The 25,134-nt window shown below is 48.7% G+C and overlaps 1 protein-coding gene across 10 annotated transcripts in view; it reads left to right on the forward strand.

Annotated features, from left to right (window-relative positions):
- SYNJ2 (synaptojanin 2) overlaps nt 1-25,134 on the forward strand; it is a 117,754-nt gene that overhangs the window by 88,579 nt on the left and 4,041 nt on the right. For 8 of the 10 annotated variants that reach the window (XM_054492131.2, XM_063666764.1, XM_063666767.1 and 5 more), the window contains 12 exons: nt 1,346-1,538; nt 4,596-4,754; nt 6,679-6,835; nt 8,187-8,304; nt 11,227-11,445; nt 11,550-11,628; nt 13,529-13,697; nt 14,102-14,275; nt 16,953-17,087; nt 18,727-18,839; nt 19,920-20,028; nt 22,957-23,135. In XM_054492131.2, the coding sequence (XP_054348106.1) occupies nt 1,346-1,538; nt 4,596-4,754; nt 6,679-6,835; nt 8,187-8,304; nt 11,227-11,445; nt 11,550-11,628; nt 13,529-13,697; nt 14,102-14,275; nt 16,953-17,087; nt 18,727-18,839; nt 19,920-20,028; nt 22,957-23,135 (1,804 nt within the window). Of the gene's footprint in view, nt 1-1,345; nt 1,539-4,595; nt 4,755-6,678; nt 6,836-8,186; nt 8,305-11,226; nt 11,446-11,549; nt 11,629-13,528; nt 13,698-14,101; nt 14,276-16,952; nt 17,088-18,726; nt 18,840-19,919; nt 20,029-22,956; nt 23,136-23,896; nt 24,161-25,134 lie in introns of those variants that run through there. The other 2 variants (XM_063666771.1, XM_063666765.1) reach the window with 2 other exon arrangements.

Consider the following 25,134-nt stretch of genomic DNA (forward strand, 5'->3'; position numbering starts at 1 on the left):
ACCAGCCTTTCGGCGAGCTGGCAGCAGGCGTTGAACTGACCTCCCCACTGAGCCCCTAGGTGCCGGGAAGGGCCTGTGCCTGCCAAGAGCACCACGGGTACACCCCTGCAGCACCTGGAGACTAAGACTGTGCTGCCTGTAATCCTCTTCTCTGACTTTCAGAAGATGTTTAGGTCCCTGTCCCTCTGCTTGTGTTATTTTGGCAGCTTGGCAGTGTCCTAGGTTAGCAGGTGAAGGTTAGTAAAGGTTAAAGGCAAGGGCAGGGTGAGGGTGAGAGGTAAAGCGTTTGAGAAAGGGCTCAGAGCTGAGGAGAGCCAGGTTTCCCAGGCTCGGTGTCCTCAGCTTCACGTGCCTTTAGCCCTGAGCTTCTTCCGCCTGCACCCCTTCCATCAGTCATCTCCACAACCTTGTCTACCAGCGAGCAGATGCACCAGCAGGCCTCAGTCTGTGGCATGGCTGTGGAAATGTTAACAAATGTGCTTGCAGCCCATGTTTCTATGGACTTGTATGCATTATAAGTTGGCATTTTAATGCGAGCAGGCTCTGGCATTGCATAAAAGTCCTTTTGAGACCACCTACCCAGCCCAGCATAAACAGCTGCCAGTTTCCTAGCTCTTAAAGTGCATTGATTTCTGGGCATGGTGTCTCACGCCTGTAATCCCAGCACTTTGGGAGGCCGAGGTAGGCAGATCACTTGAGGTCAGGAGTTCGAGACCAGCCTGGCCAACATGGTGAAACCCTGTCTCTACTAAAAATACAAAAATTAGCCGGGCGTGATGGTGGGTACCTGTAATCCCAGCTACTCAGGAGGCTGAGGCGGGAGAATTGCTTGAACCTGGGAGGCCACGGTTGCAGTGAGCCGAGATCACACCACTGCACTCCAGCCAGGGTGACAGAGCAAGACTCTGTCTCAAAATAATAATAATTTAAAAATGTGTTGATTGCCCGGATGACACCTCCCATGCATGGTGTGATGGCTGCACAGGAGTGGGGTGGGCTGGTGGGTGGTGATGTTTGTGCCACTCCTGGTGGCAGTGAGAACCTGGGCAGATGCAGGCATTGCCCTGTCTTCGGCTTCATGGGGTGCTCAAGTGAGCACTTCCCAGTTGGGGTGTGGGGGAGATGTCCAGGCAGCGGTGGGCAGCAGGAGGGAGGTGGCCTCCTGACCAGGAGTCGGTGACGACCACAGTGGCCACTGTGTTGAGATTGGACAGACTCTGAGCTGATGATTTTGGAGCGCTTAGCGCAGCAGGTCCCGAGCTGCTGCTGGGCCCTTCTCTGTGTCAAAGCAGGGTCGTGCTTCTCCTTCAGGAGCCGACGGCATGCGCGTATCCTTCTGTTCCAGGGATGTGGCCATCGACACAGTGAAGACAGGCATGGGGGGCAAGGCGGGGAACAAGGGCGCCGTCGGCATCCGCTTCCAGTTCCACAGCACCAGCTTCTGCTTCATATGTAGTCACCTGACGGCTGGGCAGTCCCAGGTGAAGGAGCGGAATGAAGACTACAAGGAGATCACCCAGAAACTCTGCTTCCCAATGGTGAGCGGCGCCGTGGGGACAGCCAGCACCTCCCTGCTCAGCTCAGTCCCAAACGTGACTGTTGATAGGAGCCAGGCATTGGGGACACAACCACAGGGAGGGCCCCTTCCTGGAGGGCTCAGCGCTGAGGGAGGGGGAGAGGGCTGTGTCCCTCCATGATTGACCTGGGGCAGGGTTAGCCGTGTGCCTGGAGGGGGCCAGCTCTGCAGCATTTCCCGTTGCTGTACAATTCCTGAGTGTCTGCATGGCCATTGGATTTGTATGTGTGCATTTTCTGATTTTCTAATTCAAGTGATGGTTTAGGGAAGAAAACCATGTCCGTGGTCTGTCCTGTCCAAGTGGTGAAGAACATTTGAATCCACACAGCCTAAGACTCCACCTTCCTGAGATTCACAGTCTTCACATGTACTTTGTGTGGTGGTTCAGATAAGAACACCCTTTTGACCAATGGACCCTTTTTGACCAGGAACACAGTTCTTGACCAAGGAGCCCAGATCCTCCCTGTCCTCGAAGCTGCAATAGCGAACCGCACACTGCCCTCTTGTGGCGGTCCGGAGGGTTTCGTTCTGAAACTGGAGGCTTTTCTTTTCAAATCTAGATGTTAATGTTCTCCTTCCTGTGCAAAGATGCTACCCGGGCACAGCTTCAGCGTGTGGTGCACACGAGCCCACCTCTTCCCCGAAGTGAGGATAGACTTCAGCTGTTCTTGCTGCAAAATCTTCCACTGTCTGAGAGGTGGCGGGTTGGGTCACAGAACTCTTCCCTGTGAGAACAGATCCTTAAAACTGATGTCCCGTTTTACTGGGCTGCACGAGCACTCAAGGCAAAATTTCCTTAGTTTTCATTAAGAAGTGCCATAACTCTTGTTGGAGTTGTTTATTTCTTATGCTAAAAAAGAAACAAGTTGGGAAATTTTCAATTGTGTGTAATGCAGTTTAAAAAAAAAAGGCCGGGCGCGGTGGCTCACGCCTGTAATCCCAGCACTTTGGGAGGCCGAGGCGGGCGGATCAGGAGGTCAGGAGATCGAGACCATCCTGGCTAACAGGTGAAACCCTGTCTCTAATTAAAATACAAAAAATTAGCTGGGCGTGGTGGCGGGCGCCTGTAGTCCCAGCTACTCGGGAGGCTGAGGCAGGAGAATGGCGTGAACCCAGGAGGCAGAGCTTGCAGTGAGCCGAGATTGCACCACTGCACTCCAGCCTGGGCAACAGAGCAAGACTCTGTCTCAAAAAAAAAAAAAAAAAAAAAAGTCTAACCCTTATCACTTAAAAAGTGCTACTTTGGGGCCAGGCACAGTGGCTCACACCTGTAATCCCAGCACTTTGGGAGGCCAAGGCGGGCAGATCACCTGAGGTCAGGAGTTCGAGACCAGCCTGGCCAACGTGGTGAAACCCCATCTCTACTGAAAATACAAAAGAAATTAGCCAGGCGTGGTGGCGTGCACCTGTAATCCCAGCTACTCGGGAGGCTGAGACAGGAGAATTGCAACCCAGGAGGCAGAGGTTGCAGTGAGCTGAGTTCGCACCACTACACTCCAGCCTCGGCAACAGAGCGAGACTCCATCTTAAAAAAAAAAAGTGCTACTTTGACACAGTAAACTTGGGATACATAATAAGTAATTAAAGGATTTATAATGTAGTTCTTTTCTACAATAAAAATATCGAGGGACCTATTAACATTCTACACTTCTTTTTCGTTTTTGTTTTTGAGACAGTCTCACTCTGTCACCCAGACTGGAGTGCAGTGACAAGATCTTGGCTCACTGCAAACTCCACCTCCCAGGTTCAAGCAATTCTCCTGCCTCAGCCTCCTGAGTAACTGGGATGACAGGCGTGCACCACCAGGCCCAACTAGTTTTTGTATTTTTAGTAGAGATGGGGTTTCGCCATGTTGGCCAGGCTGGTCTCAAACTCCTGACATCAAGTGACCCGCCTGCCTCAGCCTCCCAAAGTGCTGGGATTACAGGTGTGAGCCACTGTGCCTGGCCAACATTCTACACTGGTATTGTGTGATACCGTAGTCACTGGCCATAAGTAGCTATTTAAATTCAAATTAATTAAAATTAAATAACATTTAAAATTCCTTGCTTTCACTGGCCACATTGAAAATGATCAGTATCCACGTGGCCAGTGGCTCCTGCATCAGACGGCACAGAACATTTCGGTGCTGCAGAAAGTTCTGTCTGACAGTGTTATCTAGACACTCTATTTGGTTGGGACCCGTTTAATCTTCTGTCCAGATTATTGTCATGGGGGGAGTGGAAATGCCTCATATTATAGGAGAAGAGAAACTGATTTTGGAGCTAGGCAGATGGGAGCTGAAATCCCATCTGTATCATGCACTAGCTGTGTAACCTTCAGAAAGTGCCTTTGTTTCTGAACTTTGTTTTCTTTTTTAAATCTAAGAGAGAGCTGGTGGTATCTGCTTTTTGCACCTGGAACAGAGCCCAGCCCTTGTGGACAGTTGATCCACAGCAGCTGCTGTCATTGTGATTCCTGGGGAAGAGACAGGGAAGGCAAGGACCCCAGGAGCTCTCCGGGGCTGAGCTGGGGCCATGGGCTCCTAGGACTGGGCAGGATGGGAAGGAGGAGTGAGAGAGAGATGGAGAAGGGTCACCTGAAAAAGCTCGGAAAGTTACATGAAGGTGCACGTCTTGAGCATTTATGCTGCTCTTTTGAAACCTCATTCTCCTAACGCTGAATGCTGGGTGCTGCTTCCTAGGAGTAGACACTCCAAAGTAAGGGTGCATCTGATCTTCAGGACTGGGATCCGTGGAGGAAATGCTGGCTGTGTTGCTCTCCTCCGTTTAGGGTAGAAGCTTTCTTCAAACCACTCAGAAACACTATTATTTAAAATTAAAAAGTAAGCCATGTAAAAAATTCCTCCATAGTTTTATGGGATGAGTGAAAAACAAGATGCTCTAGTAGAAAACTTTCTTTTTTCTAAGTAGCATTTTGAGAAAAATACTCCTGCTTGTCCCAGTGAGCTTGTTTTTCTCCTCTCTCTCACCTTCCTTGCAAGATGAGCTGAATGATTATGATTTTCTTTTCAACTTAGGGGAGAAATGTTTTTTCTCATGATTATGTATTTTGGTGTGGCGATTTCAACTACCGCATTGATCTTACTTATGAAGAAGTCTTCTATTTTGTTAAACGCCAAGACTGGAAGAAACTTCTGGAATTTGATCAACTACAGCTACAGAAATCAAGTGGAAAAGTAAGTTGTGCTTTAAAAACATTTTTTAGCAGCTGCTCCAAGATGGAATGACATCTATGAGATGTAGAGGCTGGTGCAGCAAATTCAGTTCCGTGAGCAGATTTCACTGTTTCTGACATTGTAGAAAACAGGTGGGCTTGTGAGGTTACAGTACAGGAGTGGCTATTCATACACACTTCCTGTCCTTCTTTTTTTTTTTTTTTTTCCTGAGGCAGAGTCTTGTTCAGTCACCCAGGCTGGAGTGCAGTGGCACTATCTTGGCTCACTGCAGCCTCCACCTCCCAGGTTCAAGCGATTCTTGTGCCTCAGCCTCCTGAGTAGCTGGGATTACAGGTGTGCGCCACCACACCTGGCTAATTTTTGTATTTTTAGTACAGACGGGTTTTCACTATGTTGGCCAGGCTGGTCTCGAACTCCTGGCCTCAGGTGATCCACGCGCCTCGGTCTCCCAAAGTGCTGGGATTACAGGCGTGAGCCACCGTGCCCAGCCAACCTTCTCCTTCTAATACTGTTATTTTAGTGCCTGTTTGCTTCCTAGCAGGATGAGCTGAGATGAGGGGAGTACATTTAAATTCCATTTACCTGTGGAGAAAGAAGCTGGTTAAATGTGTGAGGGCCAGGTGCAGTGGCTTATGCCTGTAATCCCAACACTTTGGGAGGCCGAGGCGTGCAGATCACCTGAGGTCAGGAGTTCGAGACCAGCCTGGCCAACATGGTGAAACCCCATCTCTACTAAAAATCCAAAAATTACCTGGGCATGGTGGCAGGCGCCTGTAATCCCAGCTACTCAGGAGACTGAGGCAGGAGAATTGCTTGAACCTGGGAGGTGGAAGTTGCAGTGAGCCGAGATCGCGCCATTGCACTCCAGCTTGGGTGACGAGCGAAACTCCATCTCAAAAAAAAAAAAAAAAAGTGTGAGGACAGGGCAGATAAGGTCTCTCCTGAAGCAAGATTTGGACGTTCTTCGAGATTTACTGTGTCTTCCCACTTGAGCCCCTTCCAGTGTGGGGAGTGCTAAAGGGTTGCCACATGGACAAGTGACCATACCAACCTCCTAAAGCAGGTTTTCCTGTCTCCCTACTACCAACATTCTCACATCCTTTCAGTGATGCCCGAGAGAATGAGGGCGTGTTTGTCCCTTGGTCTTCCCATGGAAGCAAAGCCAATCCAAAGCTAAACAAAGAAAAGAAGGACGTGCATGGGGGCTCACAACTGTAATCCCAGCACTTTGGGAGGCCGAGGCGGGAGGATTGCCTAAGCCCAGGAGTTTGAGACCAGCCTGGGAAACATAGGGAGACCTTGTCTCTACAAAAACTAAAATTAGCCGGGCATGATGGTGTGCGCCTGTAGTCCCAGCTACTTGGGAGGCTGAGGCAGGAGGATCACATGAGCCCCAGAGGTTGAGGCTGTAGGGAGCCGTGATTGCACCACTGTACTCCAGCCTGAGCAAAAGAGCGAAACCCAGGTGGGGGGAGAGAGAGAGAGAGGGAGAGAGAGAGGAGAGCTGACTTTCACTCTGTGCTTCTGTGTGCTTAGCTCATTTAGTCAACAAACATAGATGAAGGCCTCCGGGTTGTGGGCCAGACATGGCACCAGGCATGGGAGTGTAAAGATGAGCACCCCTGACCCCTGCCTCGGACCCTGCACTGTCTCCTGGGGGGCAACAAGCAGACAGTGGATAGATCAGACACTGGAGCGGGTGGGGAGATAGGAAGGTGGTGTGTCCCTCAGTGGGAAGAGCTGAGGATCACTTTTTTGCTAATTAAAAGACACACATATGTCCAGTTTCAGATAGATTTTCAAATGTAATGGAGCTTCTGTTACTTTTTAAGAATAGGGACTTGCCTTTTCAGTTTTCATTTCTGTATATAACATTCAGGATCGAAAACTACGGTGGCCTGATGACTTCTTTTTCTCCCAATAGATTTTTAAGGACTTTCACGAAGGAGCCATTAACTTTGGACCCACCTACAAGTATGACGTCGGCTCAGCCGCCTACGATACAAGCGACAAATGCCGCACCCCCGCCTGGACAGACAGGGTGCTGTGGTGGAGGAAGAAACATCCCTTTGATAAAACAGGTGAGGGGGCCGTGCCCGTTCAAGAGCCGGCAGAGGGTGAATAAGAAATATGACGGAGGCAAAGTCACGTTTACCCAGCCCCAGGTGCTGCTACATAAATCAGTTTCTTCATAACCCCAGATGACACAAAAGTCATCCCAGACCTTAACCCCTAAGCTTTGGAAGTTGTGCTTTCAGGGGTCCTCTGCTTTTTTTTTTTTTTTTTTTTTTTTTTTTGAGACAGAGTTTCACTCTTGTTGCCCACGCTGGAGTGCAGTGGTGCGATCTTGGCTCACCACAACCTCCACCTTCCTGGGTTCAAGCCATTCTCCTGCCTCAGCCTCCTGAGTAGCTGGGATTACAGGCATGTACCACCATGCCCAGCTAATTTTATATTTTTAGTAGAGACGGGGTTTCTCCATGTTGGTCAGGCTGGTCTCGAACTCCCAACCTCAGGTGATCTGCCCGCCTCGGCCTCCCAAAGTGCTGGGATTACAGGCATGAGCCACTGCGCCTGGCCTCTTCTGGTCTCTTTCTAGAGACAGTGACCTGCAAATAGGTCTGCTCCTGGCTGCCCCTGCATCACAGCTCCCCCCACACCCCCACCTCTTTTTTCTGGGTGGAGAAAGTGGGGAGCATGAGGTTGCCTCCCTGCCTGCCCGCCATGCTCCCCCTCGTGTTCTTTATCTAGCCTATTTTGTTCAGCTACACTCTTACCTGCTTAAAGCCCTAATTCCATATTGGACACAAGCAAGACACAGTAAAAATAAGTTAGTTTTTAAAAATCATTAGTTGTCAAGTATGTTTTGAACAACTGTTGATGCCCACCTAGGAAGTGAAGTTTATTTAAAGTTAGAATATCTGTAACTGGTACATAAAACAAAACAAAACCTAATTACACATTTTGGGAGAGCATAGCTGGGAAATTACGTCTGTAAAAAGAAAATACAAATTTTCCTTTAGATGAGTTTGTGAACACCTGCATGGCCCCAGGGCTGTGAGAGGCAGGGCCTAGAATGAGTCCACGTGTTCTCAGCTCCTGTAGCTCTTACCATACCAATTGCTGCCAACCTTCTGGGATTCCTGGGTCCTGGAAACCCGGCAGCAACACTGTCTCAAGCCTACAGTGGGCATGCTGGTGAGGACTCCAGGCACGGTCATGACTGTTTTGAATAATTACATGCGAGGAATGTTTTTAACCAAAGGCCCTAAAGCATCCGAAGCCTGGCTTCAAGGTCGAGGAGTAAGGAGGATGAGTCTGGGACGTGGGGTGGTTTGTGGCGCAGACCTCTATTGTGGAAGTGTCATGATCGCATTCTTGGATATTGACTCGATTCTATATGGGTCTCTCGAATGGAATCCCTGCGAGTAGCTGGAGAACTCAACCTTCTAGACAGTGATCTAGATGTTGACACCAAAGTCAGACACACCTGGTCTCCTGGTGCCCTCCAGTATTATGGTCGTGCGGAGCTACAAGCATCTGATCACAGGTGAGGTCCTCACTTCCATGGCGTTTTCTCCTGTGCTGGGGAAGGCAGCGTCTCCCTCTCCACAGGGAAATGCATGCTGTCCCCATAAGGATGTGTGTGCGCGTGTGGGTGCATTTTGTGTGCATACAATACACCAAAGAACAAAGAATGATGGAACCAAATATCTGTGGACCCACCACCAAGAACTAATTAATCTTAGCATTTTGTCATTGCTCCATATCATAAATGACATCATTGATGAAAATTTCAAAGATGCAACCTATGTATTTTGCGGCTTTTATATTTTCTTAGATGATGTCATTGTGCAACTTGCTTTTTTGTTACTATTTTTGAGATACAGTCATGTTGATGTTATAGATCTGGTGCATTCATTTGTAACTGCTGTCTAGTATCCCACAAAATAGATCCGTGGAACTTACAACTTACCCATTCACCTCTTGATGAATATTTTCTCCAGGATTTTATGATTACAAACACCATAGGGTTTTTAAATCTGGGGTGCACAACCTTTTTTTTTTTTTTTTTTTTTTTTTTTTTTGAGACAGAGTCTTGCTCTACTGCCCAGGCTGGAATACAGTGGTGTGATCTCAGCTCACTGCAACCTCTGCTTCCCAGGTTCAAGCAATTCTCCTGCCTCAGCCTCCCAAGTAGCTGGGATTACAGGTGCACACCACCATGCCTGGCTAATTTTTGTGTTTTTAGTAGAGACGGGGTTTCACCATGTTGGCCAGGCTGCTCCTGAACTCCTGACCTCAGGTGATCCACCCGCCTAGGCCTCTCAAAGCGTTGGGATTACAGGCGTGAGCCACCACACCTGGCCCTAGGACTTTTTAAATGCTCTGTGCATCATGCATTGAGGATAGAGTGGAGGCAGCAGAGAGAGCACCGTGGGCACCAGCACCTGTGCCCTGGGATTGCTGCAGAGGAAGACTCACCCTGCAGAATGTCTTTAAAGACAGGAGAGGATGGCATTTGAAGGTGTGAAGAAGGAAGAGTTTGATCTTCCCAAGGCTGCTGCCCAAACTCTCATGTCAGTTTCAACTTTTACAAGGAAAGAAATTAAGAAAAAGAAGGTGGGAACTGTTGGTCAACCAAAACAAAAAAACCTTTTTTTTTTTTTTTTTTGAGACAGAGTCCTCCAGGCTGGAGTGCAGTGGCACAATCTTGGCTCATTGCAACCTCCGCCCCCAGAGTTCAAGTGATTTTCATGTCTCAGCCTCCCAAGTAGCTGGGATTACAGGCATGCATCACCATGCCCGGCTGATTTTTGTATTTTTATTAGAAACGGTTTTGCCATGTTAGCCAGGCTGGTCTCCAACTCCTGGCCTCCAGTGATGTGCCCACCTCAGCCTCCCAGAGTACTGGGATTACAGCCACCACGCCCAGACTCTTTGGATAATTCTAAATTCTTTAGATACCTGTTGTTGCAAATACATACCTAGAAGTGAATCTTGAGGAATCTTCAGATATGTGACATCAAGGTTTGCTAGCTCAATGTATTTTGAAACCTTAATTTAACCAATATTTCTTGAGGGCCCTTACATGCCAGGCCCTGTTCCTGGCCTGGAGAAAAGCAGTGAACAAAACACATGAGACCATGTTATCATGGAATTTTCTGGACAGGACAAACAGACAATAAACAAACACATGTGCTATGAAAGAAAAAAAGTAGTGGCAGGGGTCAGGCCAGAGTCGAGCTATTTTCAATCAGACTATGTAATTTTCGTAATATAGGATTTTCTGAAAATTTATAGAGTAATAACCATCCCTATGTCAGAATTACTATAAGGATTGCATTATTTCCTGCTGGACTGTTTTCCTGTTTACATCATTGATTTTTACATTATTCCTAATGATTGCATAGGGTATTATATGAATGTATCATAACTGTTTCCCCATTAAGAAACAGAGCATTTTGGCCTGGCGCAGTGGCTCACGCCTTTATCCCAGCACTTTGGGAGGCCGAGGCAGGCGGATCACCTAAAATCAGGAGTTCAAGACCAGCCTAGCCAACACGGCAAAACCCCATCTCTACCAAAAATACAAAAATTAGCTGGGCGTGGTGGCATGCACCTGTAATCCCAGCTACTTGAGAGGCTGAGGCAGGAGAATCACTTGAGCCCGGGAGGTGGAGGTTGCAGTGGGCTGAGATCGCACCACTGCACTCCAGCCTGGACAACAGAGGGAGACTCTGACTCAAAATAAAAAAAAAAAAAAACGAGCATTTCCCTTTTTTTTTTCCCCTCCCATTAACAATGGTGTAAATGATCAACCTCATGCATTAAATCTTTGTCTGAATCCCTGGTCATTTCCTTAGAATGAAGTCCGAGAAGTGAGATTACTAGGTGAAAAAAAATGAACAATTTTGGAACTCTATGTAAAGTGCCAAGTAGCCCTCTGAAAAGCTTGCACCCCTGGCAGAGTGCAGATGTCTGCTTCCCCACCTCCTTGGCGGTACTGAGGATCACCATGTCAAAAATCTTTGCTGATGGCTGGTCATTTTCCAAGTACTGGGATACATCTTTAAGGCGCCACGCTTTATTTTCCCCCTGAAATCATCTTTAGATAAAAATGCCAAGGTGATACTAAGGTTAAGGAAAGATGAAGACTGAAACGCCAGGGCAGGGCAGCCAGCCTGCAAATCCACCTGCTGGTGGCCACATTCGCAGGTTGTTGGTGTTGACTGTTTACAGAGAGCCCTGGGGGACAGCGGCTGGGGACTGGAGGCTGGAGGTGTGGACATCTGTCCCAGGCTAACTGGGGACTGGAGGCCAGGGGTGTGGACATCTGTCCCAGGCTAACTGGGGACTGGAGGCCGGGGGTGTGGACATCTGTCCCAGGCTAACTGGGGACTGGAGGCCGGGGGTGTGGACATCTGTACCAGGCTAACCGTCATCCCTCTTTTGTTCCTGTCTGACGCAGACCCGTGCTGGCGATCGTGGAGGTGGAAGTTCAGGAAGTCGATGTGGGTGCTCGGGAGAGGGTTTTCCAGGAAGTGTCCTCTTTCCAGGGCCCCCTGGATGCCACTGTTGTAGTAAACCTTCAGTCACCGACCTTAGAAGAGAAAAGCGAGTTTCCTGAGGACCTGCGTACTGAGCTCATGCAGACCTTGGGGAATTATGGGACAATTGTTCTTGTCAGGTAACTGCTCCCCTGGCTGATGTGGGTTCCAGGGGATGTCGGTGAGGATCCGTGAGAGCTGCCAGGTCATTCTTGGCATTGACTTGGAGTATCATTTATTCCAGGATCAACCAAGGGCAGATGCTGGTGACTTTTGCAGACAGTCACTCGGCTCTCAGTGTCCTGGATGTGGACGGTATGAAGGTACGCTGTACTTGGCCACACTGTGGAGTGGGGTCTGATCAATCCCTATTTTTACATGGGTATGTCTTCTTCCTCCTCTTGCCCTGACATGTGCCCAACCTGTGCCTTTTTTTTTTTTCTGAGACAAGGTCTTGCTCTGTCATTCAGGCTGGAGCACAGTAATGCAATCACAGCCGCTGCAGCCTTGAGCTGCCAGCCTTAAGCAATCCTCCCATCTCAGCCTCTCAAGTAGCTGGGACCACAGGCACGTGCCACCACACCCAGCTAATTTTTTAAAATTTTGTAGAGAGAGGATCTCACTCTGCAGCCCTGGCTGGAGTGCACTGGGACAGTCATGGCTCAGTGTAACCTCAGCCTCCTGGGCTCCAGTCATCCTCCCACCTCAACCTCCCAGTGTGTTGAGATTACAGGCATGAGCTTTCATGCCTGGCCACCAATCTGTCTTTATGTATAGACACCATATGAGGGAGGGAGTTTGGATTCTTCACTCTGGTTCTGAGGTGTCTCATGTCCGGCTCTGGCTACTTGCAAAATAGGGAGGAAGTATGGGCGCAGTGGCTTATGCTTGTAATCCCAGCACTTTGTGAGGCTGAGGTGGGTAGATCACCCAAGGTCAGGAGATCAAGACCAGCCTGGCCAACACGGCGAAATCCTGTCTCTAGTAAAAATACAAAAATTAGCCAGGTGCTGGGCACAGTGGCTTATGCTTGTAATCCCAGCACTTTGTGAGGCCAAGGTGGGCAGATCACCCAAGGTCAGGAGTTCGAGACCAGCCTGGCCAACATAGTGAAACCCGTCTCTACTAAAAATACAAAAATTAGCTGGGCGTAGTGGCAAGTGCCTGTAATCCCAGCTACTCGGGAGGCTGAGGCAGGAGAATCACTTGAACCCAGGAGGCGGAGGTTGCAGTAAGCCGAGATCACACCATTGCACTCCAGCCCAGGCGACAGTGTGAGACTCTGTCTCAAAAAAAAAAAAAAAAAGCCAGGCATGGTGGCGCATGCCTCTAGTCCCAGCTACTCAGGAGGCTGAGGCAGGAGAATCGCTTGAACCCGGGAGGCAGAGGTTGCAGTGAGCCGAGCTCGTGCCACTGCACTCCAACCTGGGTGACAGAGCGAGACCCTGTCTCAAAAAACCAAACAAACAGAATGGAGAAGAAGAATGTCAGTCACTGTGTCTCGCGTTGGAAGGCAGCTCTACCAGCAGCTGCAGAAGCTTAGCCATTTTAGAGTGTAGTTCTCGCCGAGTTACTTGATCTGTCTATGCTCGCACTGCCATGTGGGAGACTGTTCCAATCTTTCTCTTTAGAGTATGTATTTTGGAATATGCAGCTCATAGATAGTTTCCATTTTTATAGTATCTTGGCTTTAAATTTGTACCAAATGGGAAGCTGGAGATGAGAGTTCAACTTTTTTTTGAGATGGAGTCTTGCTCTGTCACCCAGGCTAGAGTGCAGTGGTGCAATCTCGGCTCACCGCAGCCTCCGCCTCCTGGGTTCAAGTGATTCTCTTGCCTTAGCCTCCCGAGTAGCTGGGACTACAGGCACGCATCACCATCCCCGGCTAATTTTTGTGTTTTTTTTTTAGTAGAGACAGGGTTTCACTATGTTGGCCAGGCTGGTCTCGAACTCCTGACCTCAAGGGATCTACCTACTTCGGCCTCTCAGAGTGCTGGGATTACAGGTGTGAGCCACCGCACCCAGCCCAGTTCAACATTTTTTTCAACCAGATGTATGAGAGCTATGCTGAGCCTGCGTGAGGTCTGGACCCTTGGTTTTTCATGGCCAAATGTGAAGATTGGCCTCATTGCAGGTGTGTGGGTTTTGGTGAGAAGCATTATGTGATCAACAGGAGTGGTCATGATTTTTATTTATTCCTGGGTGGCCGCTCTGCCCTCCCAGGTGAAAGGCAGAGCAGTGAAGATTAGACCGAAGACGAAGGACTGGCTGAAAGGTTTGCGAGAGGAGATCATTCGGAAACGAGACAGCATGGCCCCCGTGTCTCCCACTGCCAACTCCTGTTTGCTGGAGGAAAACTTTGACTTCACAAGTTTGGACTATGAGTCAGAAGGTTAGTGACCCTGCAGGGAGGGACAGGCAAGCCGTTCTTCTAGCAACAGGCCTGAGCTTTTAAGGACACCTTCTAAAGCCTCCCTTGCAGAAGTGACGGAGGACACCCGCAGGGCAAGCCGTCTGTCCCATGTGGTGAGCATGTTGGTATGTGTGGACGATGCATACCGTGCTACCTGGGACAGGAGGCGTCTAAACTTAGGCTACAAACAGTGGCTTTGAGGATGTCAGGGCTGTGGGCGTACCAATGGAACTGGGGTACTGTCCCTGCTGGCGCCCGGGCCCTGAGCTGCAGGGCAGGGTACAGGTGTCCTGACAGGAGCTGAACCAGTCCCACTGATGAAAGACTGAGCCTTTCCCCCTTCATTGTTTTCACCTGAATTGTGATTCATTTCCTTCTCCCAGGGGATATTCTTGAAGATGATGAAGACTACTTGGTGGATGAATTCAGTCAGCCTGGGGTCTCAGACAGTGAACTCGGGGGAGACGACCTCTCTGATGTCCCCGGCCCCACAGCACTGGCTCCTCCCAGCAAGTCACCTGCTCTCACCAAAAAGAAGCAGCATCCAACGAACAAAGGTAGCCTGACCCTTCTTGTCTCAGGAGCCTCAGCCATAGAGTCGGCTCAGGACAGACTTTCCTTTTTCTCTTGGCAATTGGGCACTGTGTGATATCAAGTATGCAGGTCCCAGGAGAGACCTAAACCAGGCAGGCCAAGCGAGGGATAGGGACTGAGCCCTGTGGAGGTAGCCAGCTCCAACACCCTGATTTCCTCTAGTTAGTTTATTTTTTTACAATAACTTGTACCCCCATAACACACCAGATTCAATATAATTCTTGTTTCCTCTGGATATTCAAATGGCCACAGTTCTGAACTGGTTTTATATTTGTGATTATTTCCCGCCCCCAACAAAACTCTTCTGATTTGGCCGGGCGCAGTGGCTCACACCTGTAATCCCAGCACTTTGGGAGGCCAAGACAGGTGGATCGCTTGAGGTCAGGAGTTCAAGACCAGCCTGGTCAACATGGTGAAACCCTATCTCTACTAAAAATATTTTTTAAAAATTAGCAGGGCATGGTGGCACACATGCCTGTAATCCCAGCTACTCAGGCGGCTGAGGCAGGAGAATCACTTGAACTGGGGAGGCAGAGGTTGCAATGAGCCGAGATCGCCCCACTGCACTCCAGCTTGGGTGACAAAGTGAGACTCTGTCTCAAAACAACAACAACAAAAAAACTTCTGATTCAATCCCAGTAGAGACATAATCTATATCTATGTCCTAAGTTGCTGACGTATGGTCACATTCATATAATATCAAATTATTATACAGTCATGTTATATGGTCACATCATTGTATCATTTTAGACTTCAGAGGGCCTGAAAGGTCACATTGATTGAACCACTCACCGCTAGATTAAATAATATAACTTTTTTTTTTTTTTTTGAGACAGGGTCTCACTCTGTCTCCCAGGCTGGAATGCAGTGATACAATCTCAGCTCACTACAACCTCCACCTCCCAGGCTCAAGCGATCCTCCCACCTCAGCCTCCCAAGTAGCTGGGACTACAGGGTTGCACCACCATGCCCAGATAATGTTTTGCATTTTTTTGTAGAGACGGGGTCTCACTGTGTTGCTCAAGCTGGTCTCACACTCCTGGGCTCAAGTGACCCTACTACCTGGGCCTTCCAAAGTACTGGAATTACAGGCGTGAGCCACTGCACCTGGGCAGTAACTGTTCTGAGTAACTTTTAAAGCCCACTGATGTTACATGGCTGGCAGGTTGGGTAGTTCATATTTCAGTGTCAGCTACATTGATGCTGTTCCATTCATAGCCAGGCATGCCTCTAGCTGTCAGTCACTGAGCCCCGAGTTGGAGGACAGCTCTAACCAGCAGGTGCAGGAGCTTAGCCATGCATTGGGCCCATTGAGCTGGGGCTGAGAGCAGAGAACAGGGCTGAAAGTGGATTAAGGTACCTCTCAGGGAGGGTACTTTGCCAGGAGAGGTGCAAAGACCTCCAGCCCTTTTGACCGTACGCTGGTCCCCACACTGATCAATAACTTGCCTATACCGAACCATCAGGAGCTTTTAAACTTATGGATTTTTGAGCCCTACCAGAGAGATCTGGATTTGGTAGGAGTGGGGTGGGACCCTGGAAGCCTGGCATTTCACCAAGCTTTCCAGGTGATTTGGACGCGCAGCCAAGACTTCTGCCCAAGACTGAAGCAGCAGCCTTCGCCAGAGCATCGCGGTAGTTCTGCACATTGCTCCTGCCAGGGGCTTCTGCCCTGGAGTTGAAGTGGCTGGAGGGATGTGCTCTTCCCATAAGAAGGACCTTTTTCTCGGGGGTGGCCGTCATGCAGGCAGCCTCTGGAGCCAGTGCAGGTGTGAGCACAGATAGTCCTTTGCATGAAGAAACTAATAGAGCAACACGGGACACGTGGGCGGCTCTGCTACCTGGTGGGCATTGAGAGGGTCTTCCCTTGATGCTGTGGGGTGTTCAACCATTCCCATTTGTAGGAGAAATCCTGCCTTTCCCCAGTTCCAGTCTCCAGGACGCATGGGGTGGAGCTGCTGGATACAAGGCGTGGGGTGTCTGAGTCAAAGTGAAATGGAGAGGCCCATGCTTTGGGGGAGCCCTAGGGCTGCTGATTTGATCTGTAATGAAGCAGGAGCTGTGCCTCCTCAAGACCCCTCAGCCTCTTGGAAGGTGCGTGCAGGGCAGGTCAAGATGGCAGACCCTTGGGAGTGGCCAGCCATGGGCCCACAGGGTTTGGGATTTGATGAGTGAGCAGGATGCCTGGTCCTAGGCACTGGCCACTGCATGCCAGGCTGCTCTGCTGCCAGAGCAAGGAGAACACCCTCAGCTTCCTCAGCCGGTGTGTTCTAGAGTAAGGAATTGAAAACATCTTCCTGTGGTTGGTTGACTCTTCAGGGGTTGTGGTTTGCAACTGTCTCCTCCACTCTACGCAAGTCTTGTTATTGCACAAGAAAACACACTTTGAAATAGCTCAGTGTCCCTCAAGTCTGAGAAATACACATTATCCATGGTTCACTGAATGTTCCAAGCAGGCACTGGGTGCCCTCCCCGCTTCCGCCCCTCGCCGGCAGACAGAGGTGCCCGTTTCTGGACAGAGCCTTCAGCTGTCCTGCAGCAGGTCCCCCTGCCACAGTCGGCCTCCTGTGCTCAGATCCGTGTCTGACACGCTCGCGTGTGGAACAGACCATTGTACTCATGCCCCGCCATGTCCTCCAGATGACGCGGACCTGGTGGAGCTCGAGCGGGAGCTGGAAGCCGTCGGGGAGTTCCGCCACCGTTCTCCGAGCAGGTCTCTGTCGGTCCCCAACCGGCCTCGGCCACCTCACCCCCCGCAGAGACCCCCCCCTCCAAGTAAGACTCTGCTTGCTTTCAGCTCCCTGGATGCCTGCCGGGAATAACCGCGCGTTCCCTGCTACTGAAAACACGGCTCGGAGTCCACTTCTCCCCGGCCTTCCTGTCCCCACAGGGCTTCCTCCTCCTTGGGCTCCGTTTTGTTGTAAATCCAGGACATGTTTGACGTCAGGGCTGGTTGTGTTTCTCATGGCAAATTAAACGGCTCCTTTCCAAAGCTGCTGTTCACCCTGGAGCTGTGCTATTGCTTCAAGCTGCTCTCCCTCGGCGGCGTTAGAGGATGCAGAATGGGGGCCGCAGCCGTGGGAGGGACGTGAGCTTCGCAGTCAGAAGTCTCTCCTCAGCTGCTGCGCAGTCCTCCCTCTGCTTATGAGGAATCTGGTAAACCCAGGTCCCCGCCTGGAGGTGACCCGGTCACCCCTCTGCGCTCCGAGGCCTCCTGTTCCCCGGGCTCAGAACAAGTTCCCCCTTATCCTGGGTCTAGGAGCATTTTCTTCTGGTTGCTCGAACAATGCTTTGCCCATCCAGCCCTCCCTGATAACCTGAAAGCAAAGCTGTGATGTGCTTTTGATCCGCTTCCATTTTACCACCACTGTTTACTTCTCCCTCCCCAAAAATGTGATGATCACACTTAGATCTTCCTAAGCCATTACTTCAGAATTGGGCTCATTGTGGCTGACGTTACGGTAGTAACCAATGGCAAGCCACAAGCCCAGATATAAAAATAACCTAAAAATAAAATGCATAAGTCATGTATTATTGTGGAAATTTTAGAGATAACTACAAAGAAGAACAAGATTTTAAAATTCACTCGATGACCTACAGGTAGTAGTTGTTAAAAAAGACTTCTTTTTCCAGTTACATGTATCTGTAGCAACATACTTCTTTTTTTTTTTTTAACAAAATTAATACCCATTTTCTCTGGTCGGTTGTCTTTTATTTAATGGGTTATATTTTCTGTGTCATTGAATGTTCTAAAACATGATTTGTTAATGGCTGCAAGTATATTTTAACAGTTTATTCCCCTGATTTGGAATTTTTTTTTTTTTTTTTTTTTTAAGATGGGCTCATTCTGTCCCCTGGGCTGGAGTGCAGTGGCGCAATCTCACAGCTCACTGAAGCCTTGACCTCCCCGGCTCAAGCAATCCTCCTACCTCAGCCTGCCAGGTAGCTAGGACTATAGGCGCATACCATCGGGCTTGGCTATTTTTATTCATTTATTTATTTTTTTTTTAGAGACAGTTTCACCATGTTACCCAGGCTGGGGTTCTTGAAATGTTTTTTTCCTCACAAATATTTTAAAAATCTGGTCCTAGTAATAGTGTTTGGAACCATTTCAAAATCAATAGGTTTTTATATCAGATCTGAATCCCCCAAGATGTTAAAGTTTGCATTCTAGTAATGCTTCTCCAGATCATCTACATCAATAGGCACACACTGGTAGAATCAAGTGAAAAACTCCATAGAGAGTCAAAGAGGGCCTGGCTCTGTGGGTGCCCTAAGTGCCGAGTGAGTATTCGGACCTCACCGTGTCTGTGGTCTGCTGGGACATCCGCCTCGTCTAGTCGGGCTCCTGGCAGCTGGCTGGGAAGTTGTGCCTTCACTGAGATTGAGACTCTGCCCTCGTTGGTTTTTACAGCCGGTTTAATGGTGAAAAAGTCAGCTTCAGATGCATCCATCTCCTCCGGCACCCATGGGCAGTATTCAATTTTGCAGACGGCAAGACTTCTACCAGGAGCACCTCAGCAACCTGTGAGTTCTTCTGCATACATTTCAGACCCAAGGGTTTTGCCCCCGGGATAGTGTGGGATCTCTCTTCTCAGTGAATATATAGATTTATGTGTCTTTAACCCTCTACCTGCTCACCATCTCATCTCCAAACCCCATAACCCTTCTTTGCAGGTTCTCCATAGGGCTTTTAAATGGTTGTATGGAGTGTTCTAGAGAAAATCACTTTTGATGAAAAATCCCAAATATCCCTGGTTTCCAGACTCATCCATTTCTCTCTCTTCCCATTCTTGCCTCTGCCCTTAGTGTATGGGCAGAGTATTGCTTGGTAGAAGGGAAAATGGGAGAAATTCAGGTCGTCATCCTGGGAAAATGATGGTCATTCTGGAGTCAAGTTGGTTGAGAGAAGAGGCTAAAAAGAGACGTAAATAATGAAGTTGGGGAACACACTAGGAAGAGTAACAGCCATAGAGGATTGTGGAGGTGCATGGTTCCAGAGGGTCTCATGAGCTGCTGGGGAAGAGAGCAGGTGAAGGCAGGGAAGTAGAGGGGAGAGAGGGGAAGCTGGGTGCTAGGGGGAAACTGCTATGACCGGGATGCCTCTGGGGTGCTAGGCATGGTCAGGTGTTTGCGCAGCCCCAGCAGGTGGAGGGGTGACTGGAGGCCAGTGTTTTACAGTAGTGAAAATAGGTCATAAAGGCAACCCACATGCTGGATGAAGAAGTAGAAAAAGCACTTTTAAGGGAATATGTATCTAGAAGGTATTTTAACAACTCACCGGGACCATGGAAAGAGTGGCCTCTGATTTTGCTTTCTGGCTTTCACCTGGTTTTTGAAATGAAGATAGAAGATGGTCTGTCCATATACAAAAATCTGTAACCACCCGGCTTTGGAGACCAGGGTCATCAGGTCTAAGGAGTATGGCACTCTTGGAAAGAGAGTGCTCCAGGGAAGAGAGTATTGCAGGGTGTGGTGGAGGCTGGAGTTTGTATGATCAGCATCATCTGGTGGAGCCCTGCGCAGACCCGCAGGTAGCAGATGCACCCCATGAGGCTGTCTTCCTGCCTGTGCTGATACTCTGCTCTTCCTCATTCTGTTCTCAAGCCCAAGGCTCGGACTGGAATAAGTAAACCTTATAATGTCAAGCAGATCAAAACCACCAATGCCCAGGAGGCAGAAGCAGCAATCCGGTGTCTCCTGGAAGCCAGAGGAGGTAGGTGCTCTCCTGGGGGCAGGGGAAAAAACGATTCTCCTTTTCTTTTCATCTCCCCGCTAAAAGTGGTCTAGAAATGAAAATAACTCTTTTTATTCTTCTGGAGGCAATATTAAATGAAAGCATCCTTTAGCAACATTTTATATAAATCTATACTAAGATTGATTGTCCATTTAAAATTGTATTTTCAAAATTCAGCGTGTATATAAAAATCATCCCAGGGCTATTAAGCAGCATCTAAAGGAGAGACTGAAATAAACCAAAATGAGTTTTTAAAAAAGGTGAATGCTGCCGGCATGAAGTCATTCTGCCAGCTTTATAAAACGGAGACAGTTATAGTGTTTGTCCTAATTTCAGGCACAAAATCTACCTTTTAAATCACTGGCAAGTGGAAATAAAGTTTTTAGTGTCAGGCAGGGACCTCTTTCCCACCACACTGTTTTTTTGTTGCTGTTACTTAAACCATGTTAGTCACCTTGAGTTCTCCCCCACTTCATTCATAATCACTGGTAATTTACACTTTTAGTTTTGGGCTTGGCTTTGTTCCAGAATCTCCTGGAGGAGGAGAGTGTGCCCTTTTTTTTTTTGAGATTGAGTTTCACTTTGTCACATGAGCTGGAGTGCAGTGGCTCGATCCCAGGTCACTGCAACCTCCGCCTCCCAGGTTCAAGCAATTCTCCTGCCTCAGCCTCCTGAGTAGCTGGGACTACAAGTGCTCACCCCCATGCCGAGCTAATTTTTGTATTTTCAGTAGAAACATGGTTTCACCATGTTGGCTAGGCTGGTCTTGAACTCCCAACCTCAGGTGATTCACCCACCTTGGCCTCCCAAAGTGCTGGGATTACAGGTGTGAGCCACTGCACCAGGCCTAGTGTGCCCTTTGAAAAGGTGTACGCAATCACCATTGCCTAATTTGCTTTTAGTCAGCATGTTTAACTTCTTTGGAATTCTCAAATAATATTTAAGAGGGCATGAGTTAAAAGGTTGAGAACTACTGTTGTAGAATAATACTGCCACAAATGCTTTCTTTTTTTTTTATTTTAGAAAAATAACTAAAACTAGGCCGGGCGCAGCGGCTCACGCCTGTAATCCCAGCACTTTGGGAGGCCAAGGCGGGTGGATCATGAGGACAGGAGATCGAGACCATCCTGGCTAACACGGTGAAACCCCGCCTCTACTAAAAATTCAAAAAATTAGCCAGGTGTGATGGTGGGCGCCTGTAGTCCCAGCTACTCGGGAGGCTGAGGCAGGAGAATGGCTGAACCCGGGAGGTGGAGCTTGCAGTGAGTCGAGATGGCGCCAGAGCGAGACTCTGGGTGACAGAGCGAGACTCCGTCTCAAAAAAAAAGAAAAAGAAAGAAAAATAACTAAAACTATGGATATAACAACCCAAGTGTCCATCAGCTGATAAATGGATAAACAAAATGTGGTCCATCCATACAATGGAATATTGTTCAGCCATTAAAAAAAAAAAAAAGAATGGGGCTGGGTGCAGTGGCTCACACCTGTAATCCCAGCACTTTGGGAGGCCGAGGCGGGTGGATCACGAGGTTAGGAGATCGAGACCATCCTGGCTAACACGGTGAAACTCCGTCTCTACTAAAAATACAAAAAAATTAGCCGGGTGTGGTGGCACGTGCCTATTAATCCCAGCTACTCGGGAGGCTGAGGCAGAAGAATCATTTGAACTGGGGAGCCGAGATAGCGCCACAGCACTCCGGCCTGGGCAACAGAGCTAGACTCTGTCTCAAAAAAAAAAAAAAGAATGAAGTGCTGATACGTACTACTCCATGGGTGGACCTTGAAGAGATTATACTATGTGAAAGAAAGAAAGAAAAGGCCACATAGTGTACCATCCCCTTTTCATGAAATGGCCACAGCAGGCAAATTCATGGGGTCGGAAAGTTCTTCATGCTTTCCAGGGACTGGAAGGAGGCCTGGGTGGGGAGTGGCTGCTGACGGGTGTGGGGCTTCTTTTTTGTGTGATGAAAATGTTCTGGAGTTAGATCATATGGTGGTTGTACAACTTTGTGAATATACTAAGAACCAATGAATGGTACACTTAAAAAGGGTGAATTTCACAGTATGTTAATTATATCACAATAAAGCTGTTAAAAAAAAAAAAAAAAAAAACTCTAGAGATGTAGATGTTAGTGGAGGTTTGAAATCTACCTACAGTCCCAGCTTAACACTTTCTTGGTCATGGCCCCATTGAGATTTTGATGTGTTTGGATCATCTACCCTGAGAAATGTAAGTACACATGAGACTTTGCATATGATCTCAGGGTCTCACTGGTCCCCATCCAGACTATCCACAGACCCCAGATCACCACCCCTGCTAGGAAGGTGAGCATGAAAACCTGGGGCTGCTGGGTGTGGTGGCTCATGCCTATAATCCCAGCACTTTGAGAGGCTGGGGTGGGAGGACTGCTTGAATCCAGGAATTCGAAACAAGTCTGGGCAACATAGTGAGACCCTCTCTCTACAAAAATTTTAAAATTAGCTGGGCATGGTGGTTTGCACCGGTAGTCCCAGCTACTTGGGAGGCTGAGGTAAGAAGACTGCATGAGCCCAGGAGTTCCAGCAACATAGTGAGACCTCATCTCTACTAAAAATTTTAAAAATTGGCTGGGTGTGGCAGTGCTCACCCGTAATCCCAGCTACTCGGGAGGCTGAAATGGGAGAACTGCTCGAGCCTGGGAGGTTGAGACTGCAGTGAGCCGTGATCATGCCACTGCACTCCAGCCTGGGTGACAGAGTGAGAGCCCATCTTGAAAAAAGAAAAAAAGCTGGGGCTGAACCTAGCTGGTTACTCCTGAAATACACTGAATTAGTAAATGACACTTAGGATGTAGACTGTCTGAAGACGAAATCATGCAGTGGATTGCCTTGTCCTTTACACTTCAGCCATGTGGTTTTATGTTTCAGGCGCCTCCGAAGAAGCCCTAAGTGCCATGGCCCCGAGGGACCTCGAAGCATCCTCTGAACCAGAGCCCAAACCGGGGGCAGCCAAACCAGAGACCCCACAGGCGCCCCCGCTTCTGCCCCGTCGGCCCCCACCCAGAGTTCCTGCCATCAAGAAGCCAACCTTGAGAAGGACAGGAAAGGTAAAAGCCTGGTAACATAAAACCTCTTACTCCTAAGTTGCTCACATGTCTCGATAGATAAAAATTGTGGCCTGTAATCCCAGCACTTTGGGAAGCCGAGGTGAGCAGATTACGAGGTCAGGAGTTCAAGACCAGCCTGACCAACATGGTGTGAAACCCCATCTCTACTAAAAAGAAAAATTAGCCAGGTGTGGTGGCGCACACCTGTAATCCCAGCTACTCAGGAGGCTGAGGCAGGAGAATCACTTGAACCCAGGAGACAGAGGTTGCAGCGAGCCGAAATCGTGCCACTGCATTCCAGCCTGAGCAACAGAGTGAGACTCCATCTCAAAAAAAACAGATTTGCGTCTCACAGATAAAAATCTAGTTCCCTATGGACATCCTCACGTTCATGAGTCCCAGACACAGGTGTGTCTTTGGGGAAAGATTTGACAACTGCTTCCTCCCTCATATCCTACTGTGTCTTGGCTCTGGCTGAGAAGAACGAGGAGTCCACTGTCTGGCAGATTGTCAGTGTGACGAGAACAGCTTGGAGGTATTATGCTTCCTAAGTGTTTTGAATCCCCAGAGGGAACCACAGTGGGATGCTTTTCCCCACGTGTTCTGGCACCGCCCATTTGCGTGTGGTCTGTGTTGTGTGCACATGGTTTCAAGGCATTAGGAAAACAGTAACCGATTCCCAGATTCGCCATGTTCACATGCTCTCGTGCGGCCTCAGTCTACGAGAGGTTCCACAGCTTTTCTTGCCACTTTTCTTGCAGATTGTTTTTTGCTCTCGCTCTCAAGCTTCTCAGCCTTGCTTACTGCTTCAAAGACATGAGTTTGTAAGGACAGTAGCAGCCCAAAGACTGGCATCTGTAGACACATCTGGATCTTCCGTTTGATCTCAGTGTTCTAGTAACGGACCCTCGGTAATCCCTTCCTGGTCATCACAGCACGATGCTGCTTCCCCCCTAGAGAGTGTGAGGGGGGCTTCGGCTTCACTCTGGACAGCGCTTGCTTTGTATTTCCTGGGTTGCTCTTCTGTCCCACATTGGCTCATTGCCATCCATCCCTTGTCCATGCTTCCTTACAAAGTGGACCTTTTTCCTCCGCCTTTTCCCTGTTCAGATGCTCCTCGACTTAAAATGGGGTTACGTCCCAATAAACCCATCGTAAGTTGAAAAATAGCGTGTCAAAACTGCATCTCATACACCTAACCTACCAAACATCAGGCTCGCTGACCTTGAACATGCTCCGAACACAGACATTAGCCTACAACTGTGCAAAAAAAACAACCCATCCAACACAGCCTGTTTTATAATAATAAAATTAAAAGATCAAACTTCAAAATTCAAAGTATGCTTTCTACGGAACATTAGCGCTTGCGCACTAGGGTGAAGTGGCAAATCCTCAGTGGAACCATTGTAAGTCGGGGACCACCTGCTTTGTCTTTTCTTGTAAAAGCCAGGAGCAGAAATAGATTCATTTTCCCAACCTGCAGCACAGGAGTTAGAGTGAAAGGCTGTTGGAAAAGAGACTTTCTTTTTTTTAGTTTGTTTTCTAAAGAACCAAAGAAACACTGAAACGCCAATGTTTAACTAGTCTGCTGATCACCTTTTCTGAACAAAAGCTTCATTTTGCCTGTGCAGTTGTTTTCTTTGTGATAGATTTGAACCAGAACCAGGGCAGTGTCAAGGTTTCCATTCTTTACTAATATTTAAGTATAAAAGATTCAAGCAGCTGGGCACAGTGGCTCACGCCTGTAATCCCAGCAGTTTGGGAGGCCGAGGCGGGTGGATCACCTGAGGTCAGGAGTTGGAGACCAGCCTGACCAACATGGTGAAACCCCGTCTCTACTAAAAAATACAAAAATTAGCCAGGCATGGTGGCGGGCGCCTGTAATCCCAGCTACTCGGGAGGCTGAGGCAGGAGAATCGCTTGAACCTGGGAGGCGGAGGTTGCAGTGAGCTGAGATTGCGCCATTGCACTCCAGCCTGGGGGACAGAGCGAGACTCCT

Source organism: Pongo pygmaeus, chromosome 5 (assembly GCF_028885625.2).
Source record: "Pongo pygmaeus isolate AG05252 chromosome 5, NHGRI_mPonPyg2-v2.0_pri, whole genome shotgun sequence".
NCBI lineage: Eukaryota > Metazoa > Chordata > Mammalia > Primates > Hominidae > Pongo > Pongo pygmaeus.